The sequence below is a fragment of the Pelobates fuscus genome, chromosome 13 (genome assembly GCF_036172605.1).
Source record: "Pelobates fuscus isolate aPelFus1 chromosome 13, aPelFus1.pri, whole genome shotgun sequence".
In the NCBI taxonomy this organism is placed as follows: domain Eukaryota; kingdom Metazoa; phylum Chordata; class Amphibia; order Anura; family Pelobatidae; genus Pelobates; species Pelobates fuscus.
Window position 1 is genome coordinate 101,548,806 of NC_086329.1, and position 26,608 is coordinate 101,575,413.

General features: G+C 41.2%; 1 protein-coding gene across 2 annotated transcripts; it reads right to left on the minus strand.

Annotated features, from left to right (window-relative positions):
• Nucleotides 1-89: 89 nt before the first annotated feature.
• On the minus strand, nt 90-26,608 carry APH1A (aph-1 homolog A, gamma-secretase subunit). 2 transcript variants are annotated; one of them, XM_063439473.1, is made up of 7 exons: nt 26,442-26,608; nt 19,364-19,534; nt 14,117-14,190; nt 6,097-6,219; nt 5,253-5,380; nt 4,101-4,224; nt 90-1,911 (listed from the first exon to the last, which is right to left on the minus strand). In XM_063439473.1, exons 1-7 carry the CDS (start codon nt 26,552-26,554, stop codon nt 1,847-1,849), a joined length of 798 nt encoding a protein of 265 aa, XP_063295543.1. In that variant the 5' UTR covers nt 26,555-26,608; the 3' UTR covers nt 90-1,846. The 2 variants fall into 2 exon arrangements, with proteins under 2 accessions (XP_063295543.1, XP_063295544.1); XM_063439474.1 differs by having other exon boundaries at nt 90-1,864; nt 26,442-26,606.

The following is a 26,608-nucleotide window of genomic DNA, read 5'->3' on the forward strand; positions in this document are numbered from 1 at the left end:
GCTGCAATGCCCAATCAACAGTAATTTTACATCAGAAACCAAAGGCGTGGAAACGCCATCCCCAACAAAAAACACAGCCTACAACTATAAAATGTAAACCCATACTTGTTTTATTGGAGAAATGTATTGCAGGGCAGTAAAAACATTGGTAGTTCATTGTTACATTTTTATTTATTAGGATACAACTGCTGTTAATCATCAAATTGCACACTGCCATGTAAGTTGGTTTTAACCCTCTCCCTGCAATGCATAGTAAGAATGAATGGCTGAGGACATATCCGGTCTCTTTGTGCGTTCTCGGGAATTCATTGCTAACCCCATTAATGCTGGCAGGCTGTGATCTATTCCAATCCCTTATCCTACACTGTCCATGCAGCAGCAGGGGTTAATTTCCAGTTATCCCAGAGCATCCCAAACCTATCTGCAGAGAGGAGCGAATTTACAAATGAGGCTGACCATGCGTTACCCAAACCAAATGCAAACATTTAGTTATTCAGGAGTTTTAACTATAAATGTAATAGCCAAGAAATGTCTAGTAGGATCACATAGGGGCTTGTACCCTAGCATCAACCTATGCAGGAATAACTCCAACGCATTCTTCTGAAATCAAAATATGCAAACTCTTTTAGATACTTGCTAAGAATGCCGTCTTATCAGTCATCCAGCTGTGTCTATTGCCCAAGTTTGTATCAAGTTACATTCTAACTAAACATAAGGCCTTCAAAACAGGAAGGGGGCGGAACCCCCTCCCTTAACTCCCAACAGGATCGCTGGCTTGTTAAGAGCTACAGTGTTGCAGTCTCTGCAAATATAGATACTGTGAACTACATCTCCCATGATGCCACACCAAGCTTTTGGCTGGTGGAGCGTCACAGGAGATGGAGCCAACAACGTCTGGAATGGTAGAAGTTGTCTAATGCTGCTATAAGGCACTGCTGCTCAGTATCCTCTGTCCTCGTGGTGGGCTTACTAAGATAATGTCATACATTAAGGACAGAGGTTGCATATTGTATTACCCTCACAGCCCCAAAGAGTTTTGTTTTGGTCACTTCCAACAGCGCCGCTCACTGATTGGGCAGTGATATCCTTCAAGAAGTGGATTTAGGTTAGCGAGGTACGCAACAAAGCTGCAGTATTTTAGATACACATTTCACATTTGCAAGAGGATGCTTAATACAGAAACTGTACCAGAAATCCAATAACCAGATTGTAGTGTTGCCCTCTCTGCCACATTCGCTACACAAAGAGGCAAGAAAAAACAAAAATGAAACACACACAAGGGAATGGCAGACAAGGAAGCTTCAAATTGCAGTGATTCTATGTGTTTATATTCACTCCCAGTCCCTGAGGAGCAGAGGGCATCTGACAGTTCTGAGTGAGGAGAAGAAAATAAAAATTCAGACTGACTCACGTTTACGGGGACAGGTCCACCAAATATACAAGGCTCCATCACCCTTTAACCATTTAGGATAAACCATGCCTCCAAGGTGGGAAGGGAAACGGATCTTAGCCAAACGCTAGACTTGGCTAGAAAGGACAACCAAAATGAGAAAGCTGCAGACTTGTTCGAGATCCCGTGATGGGGACGGCACGTGTGTTTGAAAAGAAGAAAATAAAGTTATGCTGTTGTTCTGGATTATCGCAGGAGCAATTCCAGATTGCCCCCGGCAGCCTGAGTAGGCCCAGTGCCGGCATGTGGGACGGGTGGAACCAGAGACAAAAACTGGAAAGTCCTTTTCGTCTGAGAAGGTGTAGAAAAAGGAGCCAGCTTCTGGGATTGAGGAGCACTTTGATGGCGTCTCGGTTGTAATGTCCATTCGTAGCTGCATGGCAGCATGTTTTGGCCTCATTCATCATTGGGCACCTGAAGAGCAGAATATACCATAACCTGGTTACTTTCTTGACGTCTGCCTGCAGAAACAAAACGGTTTCTGTTTTAACTAACGCCTTAATGGGGGAGCGGAGGGGGGGAATTTTGGTGAGTAAAAATGCAGAGCACCAGGGGTTCATTAACACAGCCCTGCCCGACAGGTGGAATAGATAATCTCACCAACAACTACATGTAATTTGGCCATGTAAATTGAATTCTGAACACAGAGAAAGGCCGTTTATGTAACCAATACATTTTGAATATAGACCGTAGATATTCCCTGCTACATAGGGCAGTGCAAGTATTAAATACCCTGCGCTTTATGCACTATAAGTAAACTATTATTTGAATTGAGACTTAATACACTGAAGATTCTCATTCTAACCAACTTTTCTGGAGGAATATATTTATTATTAAATAAATAAAAGAATAATGCTTCCTCCCAGTATAGGGCTTATTCACAGTAACTTGTATCAGAATGACAGAACATAGGCCTTTATCACAGTTTTTCCAATTACAATTTATGAAGAAGTAATTCTATAAAGATATCAAATGCTGCAAATTCTAAGTGGACCAACATGTTTATATGATTTACTGCAGATGATGTTTGTAACAGCATTCCATACCTTGTCAAAAATGAAAATACTTAAAAAAAATAAATAAAAAAAAAATATTATCCTAGGCTTGGACAGATTCGGTACAAACCCTTTAGAAGATTGCAGGCTGCAGTGACCTTCCCTTACAGAACAAGGCAGGATCCTGATGGGTAACAAAACAATGCTACCCAGTAACTACTACTAAGAGGATAAGAAGAGCTGCTTTTACCGACCAAGAAGCAGTTTAAACAGACTTTGCCATGGAAACTATTGCCTGTTTATTAACCGATAGAAATCCCTTTCCATCTACGTAAGGTAGTCTGGTTAATATCCAAAGACGAACCTTTCACTAAACACCAAACTAACTGAATCCAAGCTGAAATCTGAACTGCAAAAAAGTCAGACTACTACAGTTGATTGAGAAAAATTCTGCTCTAATCAAAGATCAGCTATTTTAGCCTAAGTTTGCCAATTTCCAAGTCAATAAAAGAAGATATTTAATACAAATAATACCAATTTCCTAATGTCGTGCTACCCACTACACAACACGGATAAGTACATTTACTAAAACTATCTACTGCTGGCGTGCTTTGGGTTTTATTGGAATTAGTCTGAATAATTAGCGAGCTCCATTCCTTCTACTTCCAAGGCTGACATAAATGAATGGCCTCTATTAAAAAGAAATCACAGACAGAATACTTAGCATAGCTGCTCCTACTGCACAACCAAGCAATTTCTATTAAAGGAATGTTCCTAGCACCATACCTACTATGGCTTGCTGTGGCGGTTATGGTGCCAGGAGTACCCTGACAGCACCCCCTTTGTAAGGTGTCAAGCCGTTTTAGAACAGTTTGACTTCTTAGCCGAGGTCCGGCCCCCCTCATTCACTAAGCTAAATCTGACAGTGCAGGGCATATTTCATTGGCTGAGAGCAATCAGTGGACTCTTTCATCCAATGCGATAGCTCTGTACTGCAAGGCTGATCTTAGGAGGAGCTTTCGGCTCTCACTTTAGTGGATGTGGGGAGCACACTGCAGTAGTTATGGTTCTTGAAGTATTCCTTTAAAAGGGACACTAGAGTCACCAAAACAATTACAGCTTAATGTAGTTCTGGTGTCTACAGCCTGTCCAGGATTTGTAATGCCAATACTGTCTTTTCAGAGAAAATGCAGTGTTTACATTACAGCCTAGGGATACCTCCGCTGGCCACTCCTCAAATTGCTACCAGAGGTGCTTCCTGGAGAAGTGTTGCACAGTGTGACATTCATTCAGTGTCTCTATGTGGATTTTATTATATATTTAGGAAGAGGAGGCTAGATAATGTCATGATCCTGACTCTATAGTGTTCCATTAAGTGTACAATTGTTATATTAAGCTACAAACATCATGGTCAGAATTCATAAGCCTGACTGTAGCAAACCGACAAAGTCAACCTTGGTTATTGAATGTATTACATTTGTGACTCTTCCTTTAAATAACAGGGAAAAAAAACCAAATAGAACAAAAATACACAAATCAGCTAGAGTTCGTACAATTTATTAGTCAGGCATTAGATTTTTCGAGAACTGAATTGACAGTATTCTAGCAATGTTGGAATAATGTTTGCGTTACGCGAGGTGGGGATTTCTACTTACATGATAAGCATTTGCGGATGTTGTGATGGGTGCCCCCGGCAGCCACGAATGCCCACACCCCCATTAATAAGGTGAGGATATAGATTGGGATCAGACTGGCCTCATACCAAGGGTTCAGGAAAGTCTGGAGGATGAAAGGATGAAACAGGTACTGCAGTTAGTGCCAGTGTGACATGAACCTCAATCTATCAAATTATTGGCAAATATTGCCTAAATAGATCAGAAGATTAAACAGAATGCATAGTCAATATATGAAGGATAGTGTGTATTCCCCCTGTGCAATGTACAGAATGCTACGAAACACAACCTGTAATCAAGGTAGGTATGTAACTTGGTATGATCCACCGATGGATAACACCAAGTTCCATCCATGGAGAGCTGTAGATTCCACAGAATTCACTACACAGGGGTTAAGAAGGATTACACAATGTATAAACAAGGTTTGCTATTTACTGCTTTGATATATGAAGAGATAAACAGCCCGCAGGAGGTCTACACATACATCTCTGAAGATGGGATACAGCCAGTGGCTATTACAGCAGAGTTTGCATTGTTCTAAAACCCAACAATACCACCTAGTGGATACTCGGTTAATTGAGCAATTTTGAGTAACAAAGTAGACTTCAAATCAACCACAAAATCGATTTAAAAATTAATCTAGGCATCTAGTGATGGAGGATATTCTGAAGAGCTGATAAGTTAAGGGATATCGATAAATAAAGTAAGATCTGAGCAGTCTACAATTGATAGCATTCTTCGCTTGCATCTCTTCAGCAGGCTGCCGCACCGACGGCTAGGCATTGTCACTCCAGCTGCTGTGGACTACTGCCTAGCATCATGGGAAATCCAATTGGCACCTGTCAGAATGCCAGGGGTCAGTGATCGCTGCCTTAAAAAGGTACAAATGGATTGGGTGCTGGGGAGTATGATCTCACACTCCAAACGCACAGTAAAGAGGATTTGGAAAAGGCAGTCTCTACCACGTGCAGTAATGGCACTGTCAGCTGTGGGCATCTAGGCAGGTCACATGGTAGAGCATTAACTAAAACCATGCAAAGTAAACCAAGATAGAGACAAACCCTTGTAAAGTGGTGGTTATGGTGCTATTAAGACATTACAGTTGTGGTGAAGACACAAATTCAGGATACTCACCAACCCAGAGGTGACCAAGTGGCAGAGGACCACTCCAGCAATGTGCCACAGCTGCTTCTTCTCACAAGCTGCAAAGAACACTATCCCCCAGAAGGTGTGCAGGAACACGATGGCCATTGTGAGGAATGCTGGGTAAGAGACAAGATGACAATCAGATAAATAACACACTGGGACAAAGCATCACCCCCCCTCCAGACATGGAGGAAGTACAGAAGTACATTATTATTATTATTTATATAGCATTAGCTCCATAAAGCACTAATAGCCCAAACCACAGCAAACAGTGGGCAGGATCAGACGTAAGACCATGTTCAATAAGGACACAGAACAGGACATTAATCTACTTAATCCAATGTTGATCATTTGCTGAGGGATTTATTCACTAAACGGTAAACTGAAAACCAAATTTTAAAAACGTACAATAAACCGACTAACGTTTTTCCAAACCATCTGCACTTATCTATTTCGGCCTAAATAGGGCAAAGCCATACTTCTATTTATCATTTACTGAGTAGATAAACAAACAGGCAGAACGTTTCATGATATAACAAGGACCACAAGAGTATTTAACCTTCAAGGTTGAGTACCAAACAGAAGTATCTAGGATAACTTCGTTCACATACTTGTACTGTGGCACCCTGCCCTAACGTGTACCGTGGCACTCTGCCCTAACGTGTACCGTGGCACTCTGCCCTAACGTGTACCGTGGCACTCTGCCCTAACGTGTACCGTGGCACTCTGCCCTAACGTGTACCGTGGCACTCTGCCCTAACGTGTACCATGTGTGCATTAGAATCATTACTATTATTACAAAGCGATCGACTAGAACACACAGAGATATTACCTGATGTAAGAAAGTAATACTGAGAGTCTCCATGCACCCCCACTATCCCGGGTCCCACCGCATCTGCCAGGATATTGATGACGGAAAATACTCCGCTAATTATTCCAAAAGAGAATCCAGACACTGTTTGGGAAAAGAAGACAAATAAACAATCAGCTCTTTTATTACGATATATCTTTTCTTTTTTTTACAATTTTTTCTTTGCAGCAGCTAAGAGCCCCATCCACACAGGGAATAGACCACCAATCAGAAGCCTCATATTCCTGTCTATCTGGTCTGATTGCAGACCACAGACCACTCTCCAGCCAACAGCAAGCTGTACCATTCATTACATAGCATGAGTGTGAAGCCTTACCACAACCGTTACCACACTACACACATCCACATTCATAATTGTGAATGAGGCCGAGCGCAGGATTCTCTCGACCCACCATCGCCACAGTGCCACACGGATGTCTACGGAAGATCCTATGAGACGGCGGCAGCTCCACACTCAATGCCTTTTGCCTCATGCCGGTTGCATTCGTTTTTTTAAAAGTAGGTCTCTAACTTGGGATGATCCACCAATGAATAACACCAAGTTCATCCATGGAGAGCTGTAGATTCCACAGAATTCACTACTTACAGCGAGCAGTGGGGGGGGCGGGGGGAGGGGGTGTTGGCAGAGAGCCATCATACAGCTCACTGTATGCGAGAAGCTGCCAAAGTGCTAATGATCTAAGTCAGTAGCAACAGCCCAGTGCTTAGAAAATAAACTCCTCCGAAGCTGCATTAACCCGTTGGACCTTGAAGACTGAGTAAAGGGTGTAATTTAATAATTCAATAAATGTTTGTCTAATATGGAGGCAAATGATTACAAAAAGAAAAAAGAAAAGGAAAAAACACAATACACTATTGCCTTGTTTCCACTGAGCGGATCGGTTCGGTACAGTTTGGAAGGTTTAGAATGGTCCAGCCCATTCTGGTGAGCGTTTCCACTGATTGTATAGTAGATCTGCCCTAACCGAACCGTTCCATTTCCTATGGCCCTACATCTGAAGCAGGACCCTGAATGGATCGGTACGGTTCGCTTATATGGACCACTTTCATAATGGAAACACCCAAAATAGCGAACCGTACCGAACCGCTCAGTGGAAACGAGGCAAAAGAAAATGCTAAGTAACAAAATAGAATAATAGTCCTTCCTAACCTTTCTAAGTTTAAAGGGATAAAATTGGCAACAAAACTACTTAAGCATAATGAGGCAATTTTGATTAACAAATCATGCCATTGCAATCTCACAGCTCAATTCTCTGCCATTTATGAAATAAAGCACTTTGTTTACACAGCACTAGTCACACCTTCCTGCATGTAATTTACACAGCCTTCCTAAACACTTCCTGTAAAGAGAGATCTAATGTTTACACTTCCTTTATCGCACAGTCTATTTAGTTTAGAATTTTTTTTTATCTCCTGCTCGGTTAGCACCAGTACATGTACTCCAGAACTATAGTGTAGAATATTTGTTTCTATTCCTAACAACGGACTAAAAATGAAAAAAAATAAATTTCATGCAGACTGTCAGTCACAGCCAGGGGAGGTGTGGCTATGGCTGCATAAACAGAAACAAAAGCGATTTAATTTCTAAATTGCAGAGAATTGAGCAGTAAGACTACAGGGGCATGATCTATACACCAAAACTGCTTTATTAACCCCTTAAAACCGGAGGGCGTACTATTACGCCCTATTCTAAGCGGCTCTAAACGCCGCAGGGCGTAATAGTACGCCCTCTGTTTTTTTTTTGTTTTTTTTACCCGGAGTCCCCCGCGGCAGATCCTTCCTCCTGCAGCCCCTCCCCGGCCATGTGAGAGTGATGTCCTTACGAGGACCTCACAATCACATGGCCGGGTTAGCTGGCTGCTGCATTGCCAGCAGGGGGACTGCCTGTAATGACAGTTAGTCCCCCTGCTGGCTGGAAATCAAATAAAAAAAAGTTCAAATAAGTGTAAAAAAAAAAAATATATACATACATATGTATTAAGGCCGTTTGGCCTGTATTTGTGGGAGGGGCTTAAATTAATTCACTCCCCTATATAAGGGACACCCCTTACCTGACTCATATCGCTTGAGGTCAGCATCAGAATGTTTTCCACTTCCGGGTCATCCAGACGCCATTTTACCTGATTACTCCATGAGGTTTTATGCCATATTTCCTAATGCCATACAGTTTATCCATTCAGGTTACAGTTACTACTAAAAAACCTATAGGGATTGTCAGGTTCAATACCATACTACCAAGTACATACACCTGCTCACGTAGTTATTCATCTCTTACCTTCCCTGGAATAGTAATAGTATACTGGCAATTAGGGTTCTAGGGCCCAATAGGTATTACCCCCTTTTTTCTCTCTGCATTATGCTTCGGTTAGTGGTCCCGCGAGGCCAACACCCCGCCTCACACTCGGAGGCATACACCCCTCGGGCCACTCGTGAGCTAGCCGCCTTGCATTGTATCATAGAGAGGGCCTCACCTGTCACTCCCCTTCCTATTTTCTGGTTACTGTCACCGAGAGGCCAACCTCCTGCCACAACGTTCGGTGGCCACTCAAACTCCCCTCGCGCCAAGCATAGATAGAGCCTCTCAAGCCACTTGGCAACTAGCAGGGCCTCACCAGTCACCAAAAAACACCAAGCCTAATCGTTTCGCCTTACGGCTTAGCTAGCAAGCCAGTACAAGAACCCTGGGTACAAATAATAATTGCAGTCTTTATTGTTATTTAAGTATTTCTCAAAAAGATGGTGAAGAATCACCTCTTCCTAGCACCCCGGCTAGAATTGATACACCTTCAAACAGAGGAGATGTTGCTAGTCCAGCAGCAATCAGATCCTGGACGATCCCACACATTACCACCGACCTAAGGAGGTGACAAATCCCCTACCCTGCTACAGCAAGGAAAGCAGAGTTGTTCAAACTCCTCCATACATCAACGGACAACACGGAGGCAGGGGAAGGCCCAGCTACATCAACTCAGGTGACACCCAGGCTATACTAGCCTCACTCATAAACTCATGAGCCAAAAAAATTATGACAGACTGGCAATCTCGAGTTGGTGACCACAGCCCTCACAAGGCTGGGCCTCACGCTACTGTACAACCAGCACCAACCAAAACTCGGTTACCTGGTACAATCAATTCTTATGACACACAAGACGTTAACCCTGCACGTATGATGTCAGCACATTGGGGAAGCAAGGCATATATATGTATGATGATGTATCTGTGGTGGTCAGATCCAGGGATTCCAGGTAAATCGGGAACTGACCATCCCTTGGTTGGGTTGGCAATTGGAATATGTAGAGATGTTTATTTTTGCAGGTACCCATACAGAAGGGATTTTGTCCCAAACAAATGGACGAGCGCTCTCAGGCTCCAGGTACCAGCACCTCTGAACTACCAGAGACCATTGATATGAGTAGTTGCATTGCATATAGACTGTTGCATATATGTTCAAATGGTTCAGGGCACATGACAAACCATGTGTCCCAATACAACTTACAAATAACGTACTCACCATTTGTACACACCAATGCATTTTCAACACTACTGACTCATCACCCTTCCAGACTTGTAGTAGATTTACTAAAGCTCTGGAGCTTCAAAGGGCTCCCATACAGGTATCATAAACACACCTTCAAGGAATATAGCATGCCCTCACTTACAGTCAGCACAACAAAACCATTGGCTGTAAACACACTCATAGCCAAGATTTGCAGAGGGGTCTTCCAATCTCCACCATTTACAGCAGGGCACCAAACACAAACACATTTGTATTGTCACAAGGAATCTTCCCTTAAACAAAGACTAACCATAGACTTATTGGCACCACACACCTCCGCTACCCCAGTCTCAACTCCCTCATACCCTCCGAGGAGTTTTCTTACTATACAACACCATTGATCTACCTTTACAGCTATCACTCACGCATGGGTTGAAGCTTGGTTAAGTAAGACCAATATCATCAACGCAGTAAACGGCTACCATCTACCCTACACACTGGCACTTACATGGCATAAATTGGGCAATCCTTTCCCCGCTCAACTTTCGAGCTACAGATTAGCCTACTATCGATATTCGCAGATACTCTGTGCTGGTTATGATAACATATCCAGAGGTCTTACAGTCATACACTATCTAGAAGACTTCTTGTTGATCAAAGATAACATATTTTTCACTAGAAGCCTCACGGCAGCTTAGTCTGGTTGACCACTTGGGCGTCCCAGTACCCCCATAAGAAACAGAAGGCCCAGACACTATCATCACATTACTGGGCATATGACTTGAGTCGGCATCCATACACGCAAGTTACCACAAGACAAATAGGGAACATTCTCATCTACATCAATCACTACCTCCTGCTTAGTACTTACAACTGCAAGGAACTACAATCCCTACCAGGTTCCTTAATTTTGCCATGCCAATCATACCACAAGACCACGCTTTCACATCCAGAGTACTTTCCCCTTTTTTCCACACTTCCAACATGATGATCAGAGGATGTCCCTAGACACCTCAGCAACAGCAGACCTGCACATGGGGGGGAATTTCTTAACCACTTGGCATGGTAAAAGCATGTTCCTTCCAGGATTGTCTGACACTTCTCTAACCAGATGGTCAGACGCGGCGTCTACCACGGGTTTGGCAGCGATCTACCGGGAACGATTGCTTTGGAGCTGTTGGCCATGGCATCCAGGTTTGGAAATTTTTCCACCACCTCAGCCCCTTTGGGAGATCTACCCCATTGTAGCAGCTGCTGTGGCATGGGGTAAATCATGGTCAGGGTCATCAATCCGTTATTACTCTGACAACTAGGCACATGTCATATCATCAACAATCGCCACTACTCATCCATAAGGTCATGATATTTCTGGGGAACTCACTTGGTTGGCCACTTATCACATTTCACTTTCATGTACCAGACGGGGGTATACATCCCTGCCGATAATTGTCTCATTTATATTCCAGGCATGTTCATCATACGCTTCCTACAGCCGCCCATACAGTCACGGCCACGCTTTAGTTCCAGAGGCAAAATCATGGATTAGACATACTCATGCAGCATAGCATGCACTATCCCACCTAGCACTTTCGTCCCATACTTGTAGAACACATAACACAGCTTTTCACCTGGCTTAAAGAATCTCATTGGAACACGACAGCTCAACCTGTGTCATAACATTTCTCCTAGGTTTTGCTTCTTTTTGCCACCTTAAACTATCTCACACACCATTAATTATATAGTTTACAGGCATTCAACAACACAGGATAACCTATGGCCAAAACTACCATAACTTCATGCTATCATACCAGACAAGAATATACTCAGAGGTTTTCAGGAATCCATTCTCCCACGTTCCTCTCAGAGATTACCAATAGCCATCCAACTTTTCATCCTTATCGGACCTATTAGATCTACAACCATTCAATTATACTACCAAGTCGGCCATTACCAGCCATGCACATTGCCTTTTATGCCTTTCTCAGGCCAGAGAATTCACTACCATCACCACCACTTAGACAGATCATTGTCTTCAATGATCCCACTTATGTAAACACATATATCATTACCTATTGGCTCTACCACATTCCGAAACGAGTCAACACGGACCAACAGTAGAGATAACATAATATCCTACCCACAACAAATGGTGTTCACTTTCGGTCCTAGATTCCTACCTTCAAAATTCTTCCAGGAATTAAATACTGTAATGCATTTAAGGAAATGTCTGGTTAATTTGTATATATTTGTTGACTGTATTAAATCTTTGATTATTCATTTTTGCCCTCTTTATTTACAGGCCTACCGTATCGTCGGTCTCGGCACACCACAACCGACTTGCTCCCTTTATACTATCCTACGCTTATGCTGGATCCTTACTCCATATACGGCTATTTGCCCCTTACACAAATATATATATATACATACACACATACATATACACACACTGTCTAGGTGTATCTTAATATATATATATATATATATATATATCTATATATATATATATATATATATATATATCTATATATCAAATTACACGTAGACTGATACTGATTAAATATATATATATAATTATTGTTTATATATAATATAAAAAAAATATATATGTAAATACGTAAAAAAATAACAAAAATAATTAAAAAATATATAGAGGTGTGTTATTTCGTTCTAACTGTATTGTGATAGAGATAGAGATATATATATATATATATATATATATATATATATATCTCTATCTCAAAATACACGTAGAACAAAATAATATATATCTATATACATATATACACCTATATATAAACAAAAATATTAATTTTTTTATATCTATCTATATCTATATATATATATATATATATATATCTATATATATATATATATATATATATATATATATACACACACACACGTATATATACACATATATTAATTCTACACATATATTTATGTAATATTTTTACATAATTAGGTATCTTAATTAATTACAATTAGCCGGACCTGCCTGACAACCCATGCCGAAAGTATAGGGAATTTAATTTGCTAGCACTATATTTAACCCTATAACTTTCCAAGACACCATAAAACCTGTACATGGGGGGTACTGTTTTACTCGGGACACTTCACTGAACACAAATATTAGTGTTTCAAAACAGTAAAATGTATTACAACGATGATATCGCCAGTAAAAGTGAAGTTTTTTGCATTTTTAATGCACAAACAGCACTTACATGGACGATATTATTGCTGTGATACTTTTTACTGTTTTGAAACACAAATATTTGTTTTCAGCGAAGTCTCCCGAGTACAACAGTACCCACCATGTACAGGTTTTATGGAGTTTTCAAAAGTTACAGCGTCAAATATAAGGCTTGTGTTTCATTTTTTTCACATTAAAATTCGCCAGATTGGTTACGTTGCCTTTGAGACCCTATGGTAGCCCAAGAATGAAAATTACCCCTGTGATGGCATACCATTTGCAATAGTAGACAACCCAAGGTATTGCAAACGGGGTATGTCCAGTCTTTTTTAGTAGCCACACTGGCCAAAATTGGCGTTTTTTTGCATTTTTCACACACAAATACGAACCCTAACTTTGGCCAGTGTTTGTGACCAAATGGCTACTAAAAAAGTCTGGACATACCCCATTTGCAATACCTTGGGTTGTCTACTATTGCAAATGGTATGCCATTATGGGTGTAAATTTAATTTCTGGGCTACTATACAGTCTCATAGGCAACGTAACCAATCTGGCGATTTCAATTTCATTGTAACACGCTATATTTGACCCTGTAACTTCACAAAACACCATAAAACCTGTACATAGGGGGTACTGTTTTACACGTGAGACTTTGCTGAATACAAAAATGTGTATTTTATTGCAGTAAAAGCAAACAGTATTATGACATTGACAGTTAAAATGACAGTTAAACTGTAGAACTAAAAAAATAAAATGTCTTATTTTCTCCCTTTTTTTTCATATTAAATTATGTTTCATAGCTAAATATTTGATATTAAATGAAAGCCCTGTTTCCCCTGAATAAAATGATATATAATAAGGGGGGGTGCATTTAATATGAAAGAGGTGAATTACGGTTGGACAGACATATAGCGCAAATGCCAGGTTTTGTTTTGTTCACAACTTGTACATTTGGCTCAGTCCTTAAGGGGTTAAGCTAAGGTTGTTTTGGTGCCTATAGTGTCCCTTTAATTAGGTTCATTAAAGGACCACTCTAGTGCCAGGAAAACATACTCGTTTTCCTGGCACTATACTCTGAATATGCTATGTTTATAAAAAAAATGGGTTAACCCTAGCTGGACCTGGCACCCAGACCACTTCATTAAGCTGAAGTGGTCTGGGTGCCTAGAGTGGTCCTTTAATCACCATATACAACAACCAATCCTTGTAATGTGCAATAGAAGGAATGTAAAATAAACAGAACCAGAGACTCTCTGGAGGTCATTACAGGCTGAAAAGAAATAAAATATACTCACCGTACGCCATCTGCTGGATGGAGATTGGAGACCTGCCATCTTCACTGATAGTAGCCAGACCTTCATCGGCTTTCCTGAAGACCGAGAGAAGGAGAAATGACAATGGTTTATGGAGACACGCAGTACATGTGAGCAGAAAGGAATAGATCAAATTACTGAACCGTAAAACCATACGGAACATTACACACTTTACACGCCTTCCCTGCTGCTGTCACATTTCACGTATGAAGTATCACATTATGCAGTGCTGTACGTTTCGATGACAATATGTATTTATTTATTTTATGGGCATCTCTACCTGTTTGAAGCACTGCATAACCCGTCTATAAAAGAGACAAGCCAACAGAAATGTTATAAACCGCCAATGCTATATCGCTACACAATAATAAACGGCCAATGCTATATGGCTACACAATAATAAACCACCAATGCTATATGGCTACACAATAATAAACGGCCAATGCTATATCGCTACACAATAATAAACGGCCAATGCTATATGGCTACACAATAATAAACGGCCAATGCTATATGGCTACACAATAATAAACCGCCAATGCTATATGGCTACACAATAATAAACCGCCAATGCTATATGGCTACACAATAATAAACGGCCAATGCTATATGGCTACACAATAATAAACCGCCAATGCTATATGGCTACACAATAATAAACGGCCAATGCTATATGGCTACACAATAATAAACGGCCAATGCTATATGGCTACACAATAATAAACGGCCAATGCTATATGGCTACACAATAATAAACGGCCAATGCTATATGGCTACACAATAATAAACGGCCAATGCTATATGGCTACACAATAATAAACGGCCAATGCTATATGGCTACACAATAATAAACGGCCAATGCTATATGGCTACACAATAATAAACGGCCAATGCTATATGGCTACACAATAATAAACCGCCAATGCTATATGGCTACACAATAATAAACGGCCAATGCTATATGGCTACACAATAATAAACGGCCAACGCTATATGGCTACACAATAATAAACGGCCAATGCTATATGGCTACACAATAATAAACGGCCAATGCTATATGGCTACACAATAATAAACCGCCAATGCTATATGGCTACACAATAATAAACCACCAATGCTATATGGCTACACAATAATAAACGGCCAATGCTATATGGCTACACAATAATAAACGGCCAATGCTATATGGCTACACAATAATAAACGGCCAATGCTATATGGCTACACAATAATAAACCGCCAATGCTATATGGCTACACAATAATAAACCGCCAATGCTATATGGCTACACAATAATAAACCGCCAATGCTATATGGCTACACAATAATAAACGGCCAATGCTATATGGCTACACAATAATAAACGGCCAATGCTATATGGCTACACAATAATAAACCACCAATGCTATATGGCTACACAATAATAAACGGCCAATGCTATATGGCTACACAATAATAAACGGCCAATGCTATATGGCTACACAATAATAAACCACCAATGCTATATGGCTACACAATAATAAACCACCAATGCTATATGGCTACACAATAATAAACGGCCAATGCTATATGGCTACACAATAATAAACGGCCAATGCTATATGGCTACACAATAATAAACGGCCAATGCTATATGGCTACACAATAATAAACGGCCAATGCTATATGGCTACACAATTATAAACGGTCAATGCTATATGGCTACACAATAATAAACGGCCAATGCTATATGGCTACACAATAATAAACCACCAATGCTATATGGCTACACAATAATAAACGGCCAATGCTATATGGCTACACAATAATAAACCACCAATGCTATATGGCTACACAATAATAAACCACCAATGCTATATGGCTACACAATAATAAACGGCCAATGCTATATGGCTACACAATAATAAACGGCCAATGCTATATGGCTACACAATAATAAACCGGGGGAGATCGGTCTGTTAAAACGTGACCGTTATTTTTATTGGATTTATTAAAGAGTTCTTACAGTGAGGGCTTTCTTCATAGTAAATTCTGTGAGCTTTTGCAGAGATTTCAAATTCAGAAATCAGACAAATTTAGTCTGGCTGAAAAAAGAGACGTGATACCAGATCGTTTTATGTTGGGAACAATAACAGAAAGAGTGAGAAATCGATTGCGTTACAGAAAAAATGGCGGACATTCAAAATAATGTTTAGGGCTCAAAAGAGAAAAACAAAACTATCCAAGAGATATAATAAACTGTGACAATAATGGCACACACACATATCGGTGACACTGTGATACTGCCCCCACCCCCATCCATTGCCCTATTCGTCTGTTATGATAGAATGCACTGATTTATCGCTTAATTGTAACAGCTTCATATTAAGGATATTTTTAGTCTGCACGATTTTTTATTATTTATTGTAAATGAGGTTTCATGTATTGACTCTATAAAGCAGCGTCAGGCTATAGTGGCCGACATCCCCAGCATGAATCATTCTTCATGTGACCAGCTAACAGTCAGGTGACCAGCTTCCAGTCATAGTGTGTAATGTTAACGCTTCACAGTCAGGGGGATATTGATACATGTCTAAACGTAATAAACCAAGCCCAAGTCAGCCTGACTGCTCTCTATAACCCACCGCTGGATCTAAATCATCCCGACTGCTCTCTATAACCCACCGCTGGATCTAAATCATCCTGACTGCTCTCTATAACCCACCGCTGGATCTAAATCATCCCGACAGCTCTTTATAACCCACCGCTGGATCTAAAATCAGCCTGACTGCTCTCTATAACCGATCGCTGGATCTAAATCACCCTGACTGCTCTCTATAACCCACCGCTGGATCTAAACCATCCTGACTGCTCTTTATAACCCACCGCTGGATCTAAAATCACCCTGACTGCTCTCTATAACCCACCGCTGGATCTAAATCATCCCGACAGCTCTTTATAACCCACCGCTGGATCTAAAATCATCCCGACAGCTCTTTATAACCCACCGCTGGATCTAAATCATCCTGACAGCTCTTTATAACCCACCGCTGGATCTAAATCATCCTGACAGCTCTTTATAACCCACCGCTGGATCTAAATCATCCTGACAGCTCTTTATAACCCACCGCTGGATCTAAATCATCCTGACTGCTCTTTATAACCCACCGCTGGATCTAAAATCACCCTGACTGCTCTCTATAACCCACCGCTGGATCTAAATCATCCTGACTGCTCTTTATAACCCACCGCTGGATCTAAAATCACCCTGACTGCTCTCTATAACCCACCGCTGGATCTAAATCATCCTGACTGCTCTTTATAACCCACCGCTGGATCTAAATCATCCCGACAGCTCTTTATAACCCACCGCTGGATCTAAAATCACCCTGACTGCTCTCTATAACCCACCGCTGGATCTAAATCATCCTGACTGCTCTTTATAACCCACCGCTGGATCTAAAATCACCCTGACTGCTCTCTATAACCCACCGCTGGATCTAAATCATCCTGACTGCTCTTTATAACCCACCGCTGGATCTAAAATCACCCTGACTGCTCTCTATAACCCACCGCTGGATCTAAAATCATCCTGACAGCTCTTTATAACCCACCGCTGGATCTAAATCATCCCGACAGCTCTTTATAACCCACCGCTGGATCTAAATCATCCTGACAGCTCTTTATAACCCACCGCTGGATCTAAATCATCCTGACAGCTCTTTATAACCCACCGCTGGATCTAAATCATCCTGACAGCTCTTTATAACCCACCGCTGGATCTAAATCACCCTGACAGCGCTTTATTACACACCGCTGGATCTAAATCATCCTGACTGCTCTTTATTACACACCGCTGGATCTAAATCATCCTGACAGCGCTTTATTACACACCGCTGGATCTAAATCACCCTGACAGCTCTTTATAACCCACCGCTGGATCTAAATCATCCTGACAGCTCTCTATAACCCACCGCTGGATCTAGATCATCCCGACAGCTCTTTATAACCCACCGCTGGATCTAAATCATCCTGACAGCTCTTTATAACCCACCGCTGGATCTAAATCAGCCTGACAGCGCTTTATTACACACCGCTGGATCTAAATCATCCTGACAGCTCTTTATAACCCACCGCTGGATCTAAATCATCCTGACAGCGCTTTATTACACACCGCTGGATCTAAATCATCCTGACAGCTCTTTATAACCCACCGCTGGATCTAAATCATCCTGACAGCGCTTTATTACACACCGCTGGATCTAAATCATCCTGACAGCTCTTTATAACCCACCGCTGGATCTAAATCATCCTGACAGCGCTTTATTACACACCGCTGGATCTAAATCATCCTGACAGCTCTTTATAACCCACCGCTGGATCTAAATCATCCTGACAGCGCTTTATTACACACCGCTGGATCTAAATCATCCTGACAGCTCTTTATAACCCACCGCTGGATCTAAATCATTCTGACAGCGCTTTATAACCCACCGCTGGATCTAAATCATCCTGACAGCTCTCTATAACCCACCGCTGGATCTAGATCATCCCGACAGCTCTTTATAACCCACCGCTGGATCTAAATCATCCTGACAGCTCTTTATAACCCACCGCTGGATCTAAATCATCCTGACAGCGCTTTATTACACACCGCTGGATCTAAATCATCCTGACAGCTCTTTATAACCCACCGCTGGATCTAAATCATCCTGACAGCTCTTTATAACCCACCGCTGGATCTAAATCACCCTGACAGCGCTTTATTACACACCGCTGGATCTAAATCATCCTGACTGCTCTTTATTACACACCGCTGGATCTAAATCATCCTGACAGCGCTTTATTACACACCGCTGGATCTAAATCATTCTGACAGCTCTTTATAACCCACAGCTGGATCTAAATCATTCCGACAGCTCTTTATAACCCACCGCTGGATCTAAATCATCCTGACAGCTCTTTAAAATATACTAGAAAATCAATATCAGCCTGACGGATCCTTACAGCCAACTGTGGATCAAAATCAGCCTGACAGCTGGAAAAATCTGCTTTAGGTAGAAATGCTATTTGCCATTTTCCTCTACATCTGACAGCAAAATTAACAAACATCCTGAGACTATTTGCCATGGAAAAAATTAACTCCCCTAAAAAAAAAAAAATCAACTTGGAGCCCGAATTACCCAATTAATCCCTGACTTTTAAAAAGCTCAATAAAAAGTCCATATTACAGAAAATACAAGTACTTACTTAAGTAACCGGTAATAGGCGTATCTGAAGGTCTCCTGTAGCAGAACGGATATAGCTGCTCCAAATATTAACAAGCCATACTGAAGATTGGAATCATTCTTGTTACTGACCTGGACAGAAATGAACCAGATCAAGGAGGATAATAGGACCGACACCAGCCAGAAAAAGGACCTAGGCAAAATAAAAAAACACGAAAAGAGGGAATATATTCAGAAGATCAGAAACATGCAACTTAACAGGAATATCATTAGTGTAACATTGTATAATACTGAAAAGACAGATTGTGGAAGTATTTAGGAATATAATCATGCATGGTACATGGAAGAATAAGAATATTCAATAATATTCAAATAGCAGAAACTTTAGTTGGGCACTCTAAACACCATGACCACTTCAGTTCAGTAGTAATAGTGGAGAGATGGCCCAGACACTTTTTTTTTCTGTTAAACAGAGTGGTTTTACTAAATTTTGGGCGCTCACAGGGACCAACAGACCGCCCCTTCTCCAACTGTATTGACAAGGCAGAATTTAAACCTCTGCATTACTAGTATCGATTTCATCCAACCTGGACACAGATGATTGGCTGAAAGTACGCACAGGGGTGGGTTCTCTCTCGACCTTTCACTGCCATCCAGGTCGAACAGAACCAACATGAATTTCAAAAGATCAATGGGGATGAAGAATGGGCAGAATATAGGGCTTGGGGACCCATTTTTTTTTTTTTAATTAAAGCTCCACCAAAAGGTTTGACAAAACACATGACCCTTAGTCGCTACTTCCTTTAGTCGGAGAGGTCAGGGTCTGGTCACAGCTTGCACAGCAATGACAGGTCACATTGTTGCCCTGTAAATGTCCAGCAGCATGGCACGAGAGAGACGATACCGACACACACATTCATAAAAACCTATTGCACTCTTAGGACTTTATGCAAAACCTCAAACCTTGAATATTTCATCACACGGTAAACGTGTCGGCCCCTCCTTGGGCCTTTCTCAAGAGCAAATGTAATCCACATAGTAGTCACAAACTGAAACATTGACTAAACAGCACTTTGTTTACTTTACCAAGTCCCTAGAGTGCAGTTTTCTGTAGGGTATATTATATACACCAGGGCTTGACAAATTGGCTTGGAATCCAGGAGCCAGTTTTTTTTTTTTTTTTTTAAGTAAACAAAGTTTAATTTTAAGCTACAAACTTACACAGTGTGCAGCACCTACATTCAGTCTCCACCCTCTGGATGGAGACGCTGAAGCACCTCGTAGAGAAGCATTGATTCGCTGCATCTCTACGAGGAGATACTGATTACTGTACCGTGGCGTTTTGCTGCGCACTTGCAATAACCTCCCAATGCTTTCCTATGTCACTGAGATCATCAAGATTGATTTCCGTTATGGAGGCGGGGTCAGCCACGGCATGGGAGAAAAGGTGAACAAAAAACTCATGTGATCGAAGGGGGTCGGTCTCCTAATCAGACACACATTTTTTTTTACATTTATATCCACACAGCCTCCCTACCTTTGGAAGAGCTGGAGTGGATCCTTTCCCTGGGGTCCAGGGGGCCGTGTGTAATCTTCAAGCTATTCTTGCTCTACTCCCTGATGTGCTGTTTAGTGATTCGGGGGGCCGGAGTAATGTCATATTCCATCTCCCGGCATCACAGCAGGGCACGAGGGAGCAGAACAAGAAGAGCAGGAAGATCACAGCTCCCTCCGTGGCCACCCGCCTCCACGCTTCCTGTGGCTAACAAACGCCCAGGCGCAGGACAAAATCCCTACTCACCATGGCGACCTAGATGTTTGTATTCCCACAATAATAATGTATATAGCAAGATGTGCCAATCTCCAGCCCTCTACCACTGTATAGAACATCTAAATAAGTTAAACATAGCATAAAAAAGTACATAAACATACTCTGATACACAGCCCAGTAGACATCCATTACTATGATATTTACCAGTGTGCAAGTTCAGAACAAATAAGAGATAATGCGTTAAGGTAAAAGTAATCTTTTCTGATCCCCATTATCACAAACTCACCACAGAGACCAGGTGTCAGTGATTGTATGGAAAAATGGAGGAAAATACTAGTGATATGGGCACCATTATTTCACAAATTAACCCCTTAACACCGCAGCCAAATGTACAAGTTGTGAACGAAACAAAACGTAAACAAAACCTGGCATTTGCGCTATATGTCTGTCCAACCGTAATTCACCTCTTTCATATTAAATGCACCCCCCCTTATTATATATCATTTTATTCAGGGGAAACAGGGCTTTCATTTAATATCAAATATTTAGCTATGAAACATAATTTAATATGAAAAAAATGGGAGAAAATAAGATTTTTTTCGTTCTACATGACATTTTAACTGTTAATGTCATAATACTGTTTGCTTTTACTGCAATAAAATACACATATTTGTATTCAGCAAAGTCTCACGTGTAAAACAGTACCCCCTATGTACAGGTTTTATGGTGTTTTGGGAAGTTACAGGGTCAAATATAGCGTGTTACATTTGAAATTGAAATTCGCCAGATTGGTTACGTTGCCTTTGAGACTGTATAGTAGCCCAGGAAATAAATTTACACCCATAATGGCATACCATTTGCAATAGTAGACGACCCAAGGTATTGCAAATAAGCGATGTCCAGTCTTTTTTAGTAGCCATTTGGTCACAAACACTGGCCAAAGTTAGCGTTCGTATTTGTTTGTGTGTGAAAAATGCAAAAAACGCCAATTTTGGCCAGTGTTTGTGACTAAGTGGCTACTAAAAAAGACTGGACATACCCCATTTGCAATACCTTGGGTTGTCTACTATTGCAAATAGTATGCCATCATAGGGGTAATTTTCATTCTTGGGCTACCATAGGGTCATAAAGGCAACGTAAGCAATCTGGCGAATTTTAATGTGAAAAAAATTAAACACAAGCATTATATTTGACGCTGTAATTTTTGAAAACACCATAAAACCTGTACATGAGGGGTACTGTTGTACTCAGGAGACTTCGCTGAACACAAATATTTGTGTTTCAAAACAGTAAAAAGTATTGCAGCAATAATATCGTCCCTGTAAGTGCTGTTTGTGCGTGAAAAATGCAAAAAACTTCACTTTTACTGGCGATATCATGGTTGTAATACATTTTACTGTTTTGAAACACTAATATTTGTGTTCAGCGAAGTCTCCCGAGTAAAACAGTACCCCCCATGTACAGGTTTTATGGTGTCTTGGAAAGTTATAGGGTTAAATATAGTGCTAGCAAATTAAATTCCCTATACTTTCGGCATGGGTGGTCAGGCAGGTCCCGCTAATTGTAATTAATTAGGATACCTAATTATGTAAAATTATTACATAAATATATGTGTAGAATTAATATATGTATATATATACATATGTGTATATATACGTATATATATATATATATTTTTTTTAATATTTTTATTTATATATAGGTATATATATATAGTGATATATACGTATATATTTATGTATATAGATATATATATTATTTCGTTCTACGTGTATTTTGATATAAATATATATATATTAATATCACAATACAGTTAGAACGAAATAAAACACATCTATATATTTTTTAATATTTTATTTTTAATTATTTATTTTATTTTTTTACGTATTTACATATTTATTTTTTTATATTATTTATAAATATATATATAACAATAATTATATATATATTTAATCAGTATCAGTCTACGTGTAATTTGATATTAATATATATATATATATATTAATATTTAAATACACGTCGTGTATGTGTAAATGTGTGTGTATGTGTATATATATATACTTAGATCATATATATATAATATATATATGATCTAAGTATATTTTATTTGTAACTGTCATTTTTTTTATTTCTTTTTTTAACTAATATTTTATTTTTATTACAGGACAGGGGGCAGAGACAGTGTCAGCCAGTGATTTCACATCACTGGCTGACACACAGGATCAGTGATCACAGTGACTGCCTGTCACTGTGATCACCTCCTGCAGATTGGGTAATTGACCACAGGGGGGAGTGCCTGGGTGGTACAAGCACTCCCCCCTTCCAATCTGCAGGGGGATCACTGTGCCAGTTACATGTGTCAGCCAATAGGCTGACACATGTAACACTGATCGCAGTGACAGGCTGTCACTGCGATCAGAGCGCTCTGAGATCAGACTTAGCAGATCGCGGTCACTGACCCCAGGGGGACTGCCTGGGGGGCCAGGTAAGTCCCCCGACCGCGATCTGCAGAAGGGGAAAGCCGCCGGCCGCATGTGTCAGCCGATTTGAAATCGGCTGACACATGCTGAATACTGGTCGCAGTGACAGCCTGTCACTGCGATCAGAGACTGCAGATCGCGGTCACCGGCCACAGGGGGGGTTGCCTGGGGGGGCAGGCATCCCCCCGACCGCGATCTGCAGCGGGCGATTAGCGCCGGCCACGTGGGCGGCCATTATGGCGAGGACGTACTATTACGCCCGCCGGCGTTTAGAGCCGGTTCCTGCAGGGCGTAATAGTACGTCCTCCGGATTTAAGGGGTTAAAGGAACACTATAGGTTCAGGAACATAAACATTTATTCCTGGCCCTATAGTGTTAGAACCTCCATCTAGCGGCTAGCCCAACCCCTGGCCCTCCCTAAATATAGTAAAATATTACTTTCATTCCAGTCTGCTGCTGCTGGCACTGCACCTAATCTGCCTGCTTGGCAAATATCATCAGAAGTGTTATTTAAGGCCACTCACAACGCTTTCACATAGGATTGGCTGAGACTGTCAAGGACGCAGATCAGGTGCAGAGCCAACACAAGTCAAACACAGCCCTGGCCAATCAGCATCTCTTCATAGAGGTGGAAAGTTCAGTGTCTCCATGCAGAGGGTGGAGACACTGAATGTCAGTCACCCTATGCAGCACTGCCCCAGGAAGCACCCCTAGCAGCCATCTAAGGAGTGGCCAGTGGAGGTATCACTAGGCTGTAATGTAAACATTGCATTTTCTCTGAAAAGACAGTGTTTACTGAAAAAAGCCTGAAGGGAATGATTATACTCACCAGAACAAATTCAATAAGCTGTAGTTGTTCTGGTGACTGTAGTGTCCCATAGGGTAGTTGTGACTTTGGCTGAGTTTGCAAATTTTTCCAGATCACTTTTGTTTTACAAAATGGATGCATTTAAGATTTCATTCACAAAAATTGAGTTTTGTAAATACCCCTGTTAGTGTCACTGTGCACTGAGCATGTAATACTGTAAAAGGAGATTAAATACTGGGTTTTTAACCAAAGCACTAAATGTTGGTGAGCCTAACAATTTAGCTCTCAGTAGCGGAACTGGAAAAATATCCCCAAATCAGGTTTTCACTTCAACTACTCTGGCTATAATTTCGAAATTCACACTTCCTAAAAATTCACATAGTGATTGAAGTGTACATGTCATGGTACAAACAAATTGCAGTGAACAGTAGATTAACCATTTGTACCTTATTCTAGCAGATTTGCTAGCAAGTGCTTAGATTGCTAAAAAAAAAAAAAAAAAAACTATTAAAAATAGGTTAATCCCAAATTAAAAATAGGTTCCTCACCTGTCATTCAGTTCTTTGGCACAGACCTTTAAAGCGAAAACGGAAAGACAGGGAGAGCAGGAGTACTCTTACAGGTGATCCTCCTGATTATCAGCATAGAAGGTGCTGGGACTGCTATGAATATAGAACACTCCAAGCACCATAACCACTACAGCTCACTGTAGAAGTTATGTTGTCAGGAGTGCCCCATCTCCCCCCTCTACAAACTAAGTAGTCAAACTGGGTTTGACTTCCTACCTGGGATTTACTGGGTGCCCTTCCCTACCCTTATTAACACAACCAGAGAGCTGGAGCAGGAACATCTATTAGATCTTCTTATGCGCTAAACTGCAATGCAAGGCTTAGCCTGCTGCCTGAGGGTATCGGCAGACTGCTCTCAGCGTGTGAACGCCCAGATCTCACTGTTCGAAGTAGCAGTGGGGACCTTTAACCCAGTCAACCCCAGGTAAGAAATCAAATCGTTTAAATTGCTTTGACAACTTACAATGGGCAGGCACCATAACCACTACAATGAACTTGAACGAGGAGTGTTTTTTTTATCCCTGGCCGGTGCTTGCAAATCTAAAGATGAGGGAGTATAGAAACAGAGCGAGTGACGAAGTGATCATGATGGCGGTATCTGCAATGCTTGTGGAAGTGTCCTCGGGCATTTATCTCTAATATAACGCCTACGAGGGAGATTTCAAATTAAAATGCCAGTTACAACAGGTGTCCTTTAACTCTGTCCATGTCAATACATACTGTAACAACTCCATAGCCGGTATAAAGGGAGCGCACTACACGGCACTGACAGTAGGGTTTATTCATTGAGCTTCCAACTGTGGTAACCTGGAATCTGAATGGGGACGTTTGTGGATTTGCAGCCACTCATGTTTACATACACAGCATGTTAGCAGGGGCTTATTCACTAAACACTCTATAAGGAGAGCGAGTGTACATCATTATACAGTGGTTATGGTAGATAGTATGGTCATACCGTGGTTATGGTGGTCATGCAGTGGTTATGGTGGATAGTATGGTCATGCAGTGGTTATGGTGGATAGTATGGTCATACAGTGGTTATGGTGGTCATGCAGTGGTTATGGTGGATAGTATGGTCATGCAGTGGTTATGGTGGATAGTATGGTCATGCAGTGGTTATGGTGGATAGTATGGTCATGCAGTGGTTATGGTGGATAGTATGGTCATGCAGTGGTTATGGTGGATAGTATGGTCATGCAGTGGTTATGGTGGATAGTATGGTCATGCAGTGGTTATGGTGGTCACGCAGTGGTTATGGTGGATAGTATGGTCATACAGTGGTTATGGTAGATAGTATGGTCATACAGTGGTTATGGTAGATAGTATGGTCATACAGTGGTTATGTTGGTCATACAGTGGTTATGGTGGATAGTATGGTCATACAGTGGTTATGGTGGTCACGCAGTGGTTATGGTGGATAGTATGGTCATGCAGTGGTTATGGTGGCAGGTACTCGGTATCACTATACTCACCCGGCTACCAGGATGATGACTCTGAGCGGGTCTCCGGCTATGGTGAGGATGAAGAGGGACAGGGCCGGCCCGAAGGCCACAAAGGTACATCCGAAAAACACGGCGGCCCCCATCTTCCCGGAGCCCCACTTCCGCCTTTGCCGTACGGCGGCCCGCACTGCCCTAAC

Bases quoted from the DNA above. Each gene is read 5' to 3' on its own strand.
- APH1A (XM_063439473.1), bottom strand. From the start codon at position 26,554: ATGGGGGCCGCCGTGTTTTTCGGATGTACCTTTGTGGCCTTCGGGCCG. The intron at 5,381-6,096 runs GTAATATCTCTG...TCTCTTACCCAG, and splicing joins GTATTACTTTCTTACATCAG to CATTCCTCACAATGGCCATC. The intron at 4,225-5,252 runs GTGAGTATCCTG...TTCATCCTCCAG, and splicing joins ACTTGGTCACCTCTGGGTTG to ACTTTCCTGAACCCTTGGTA.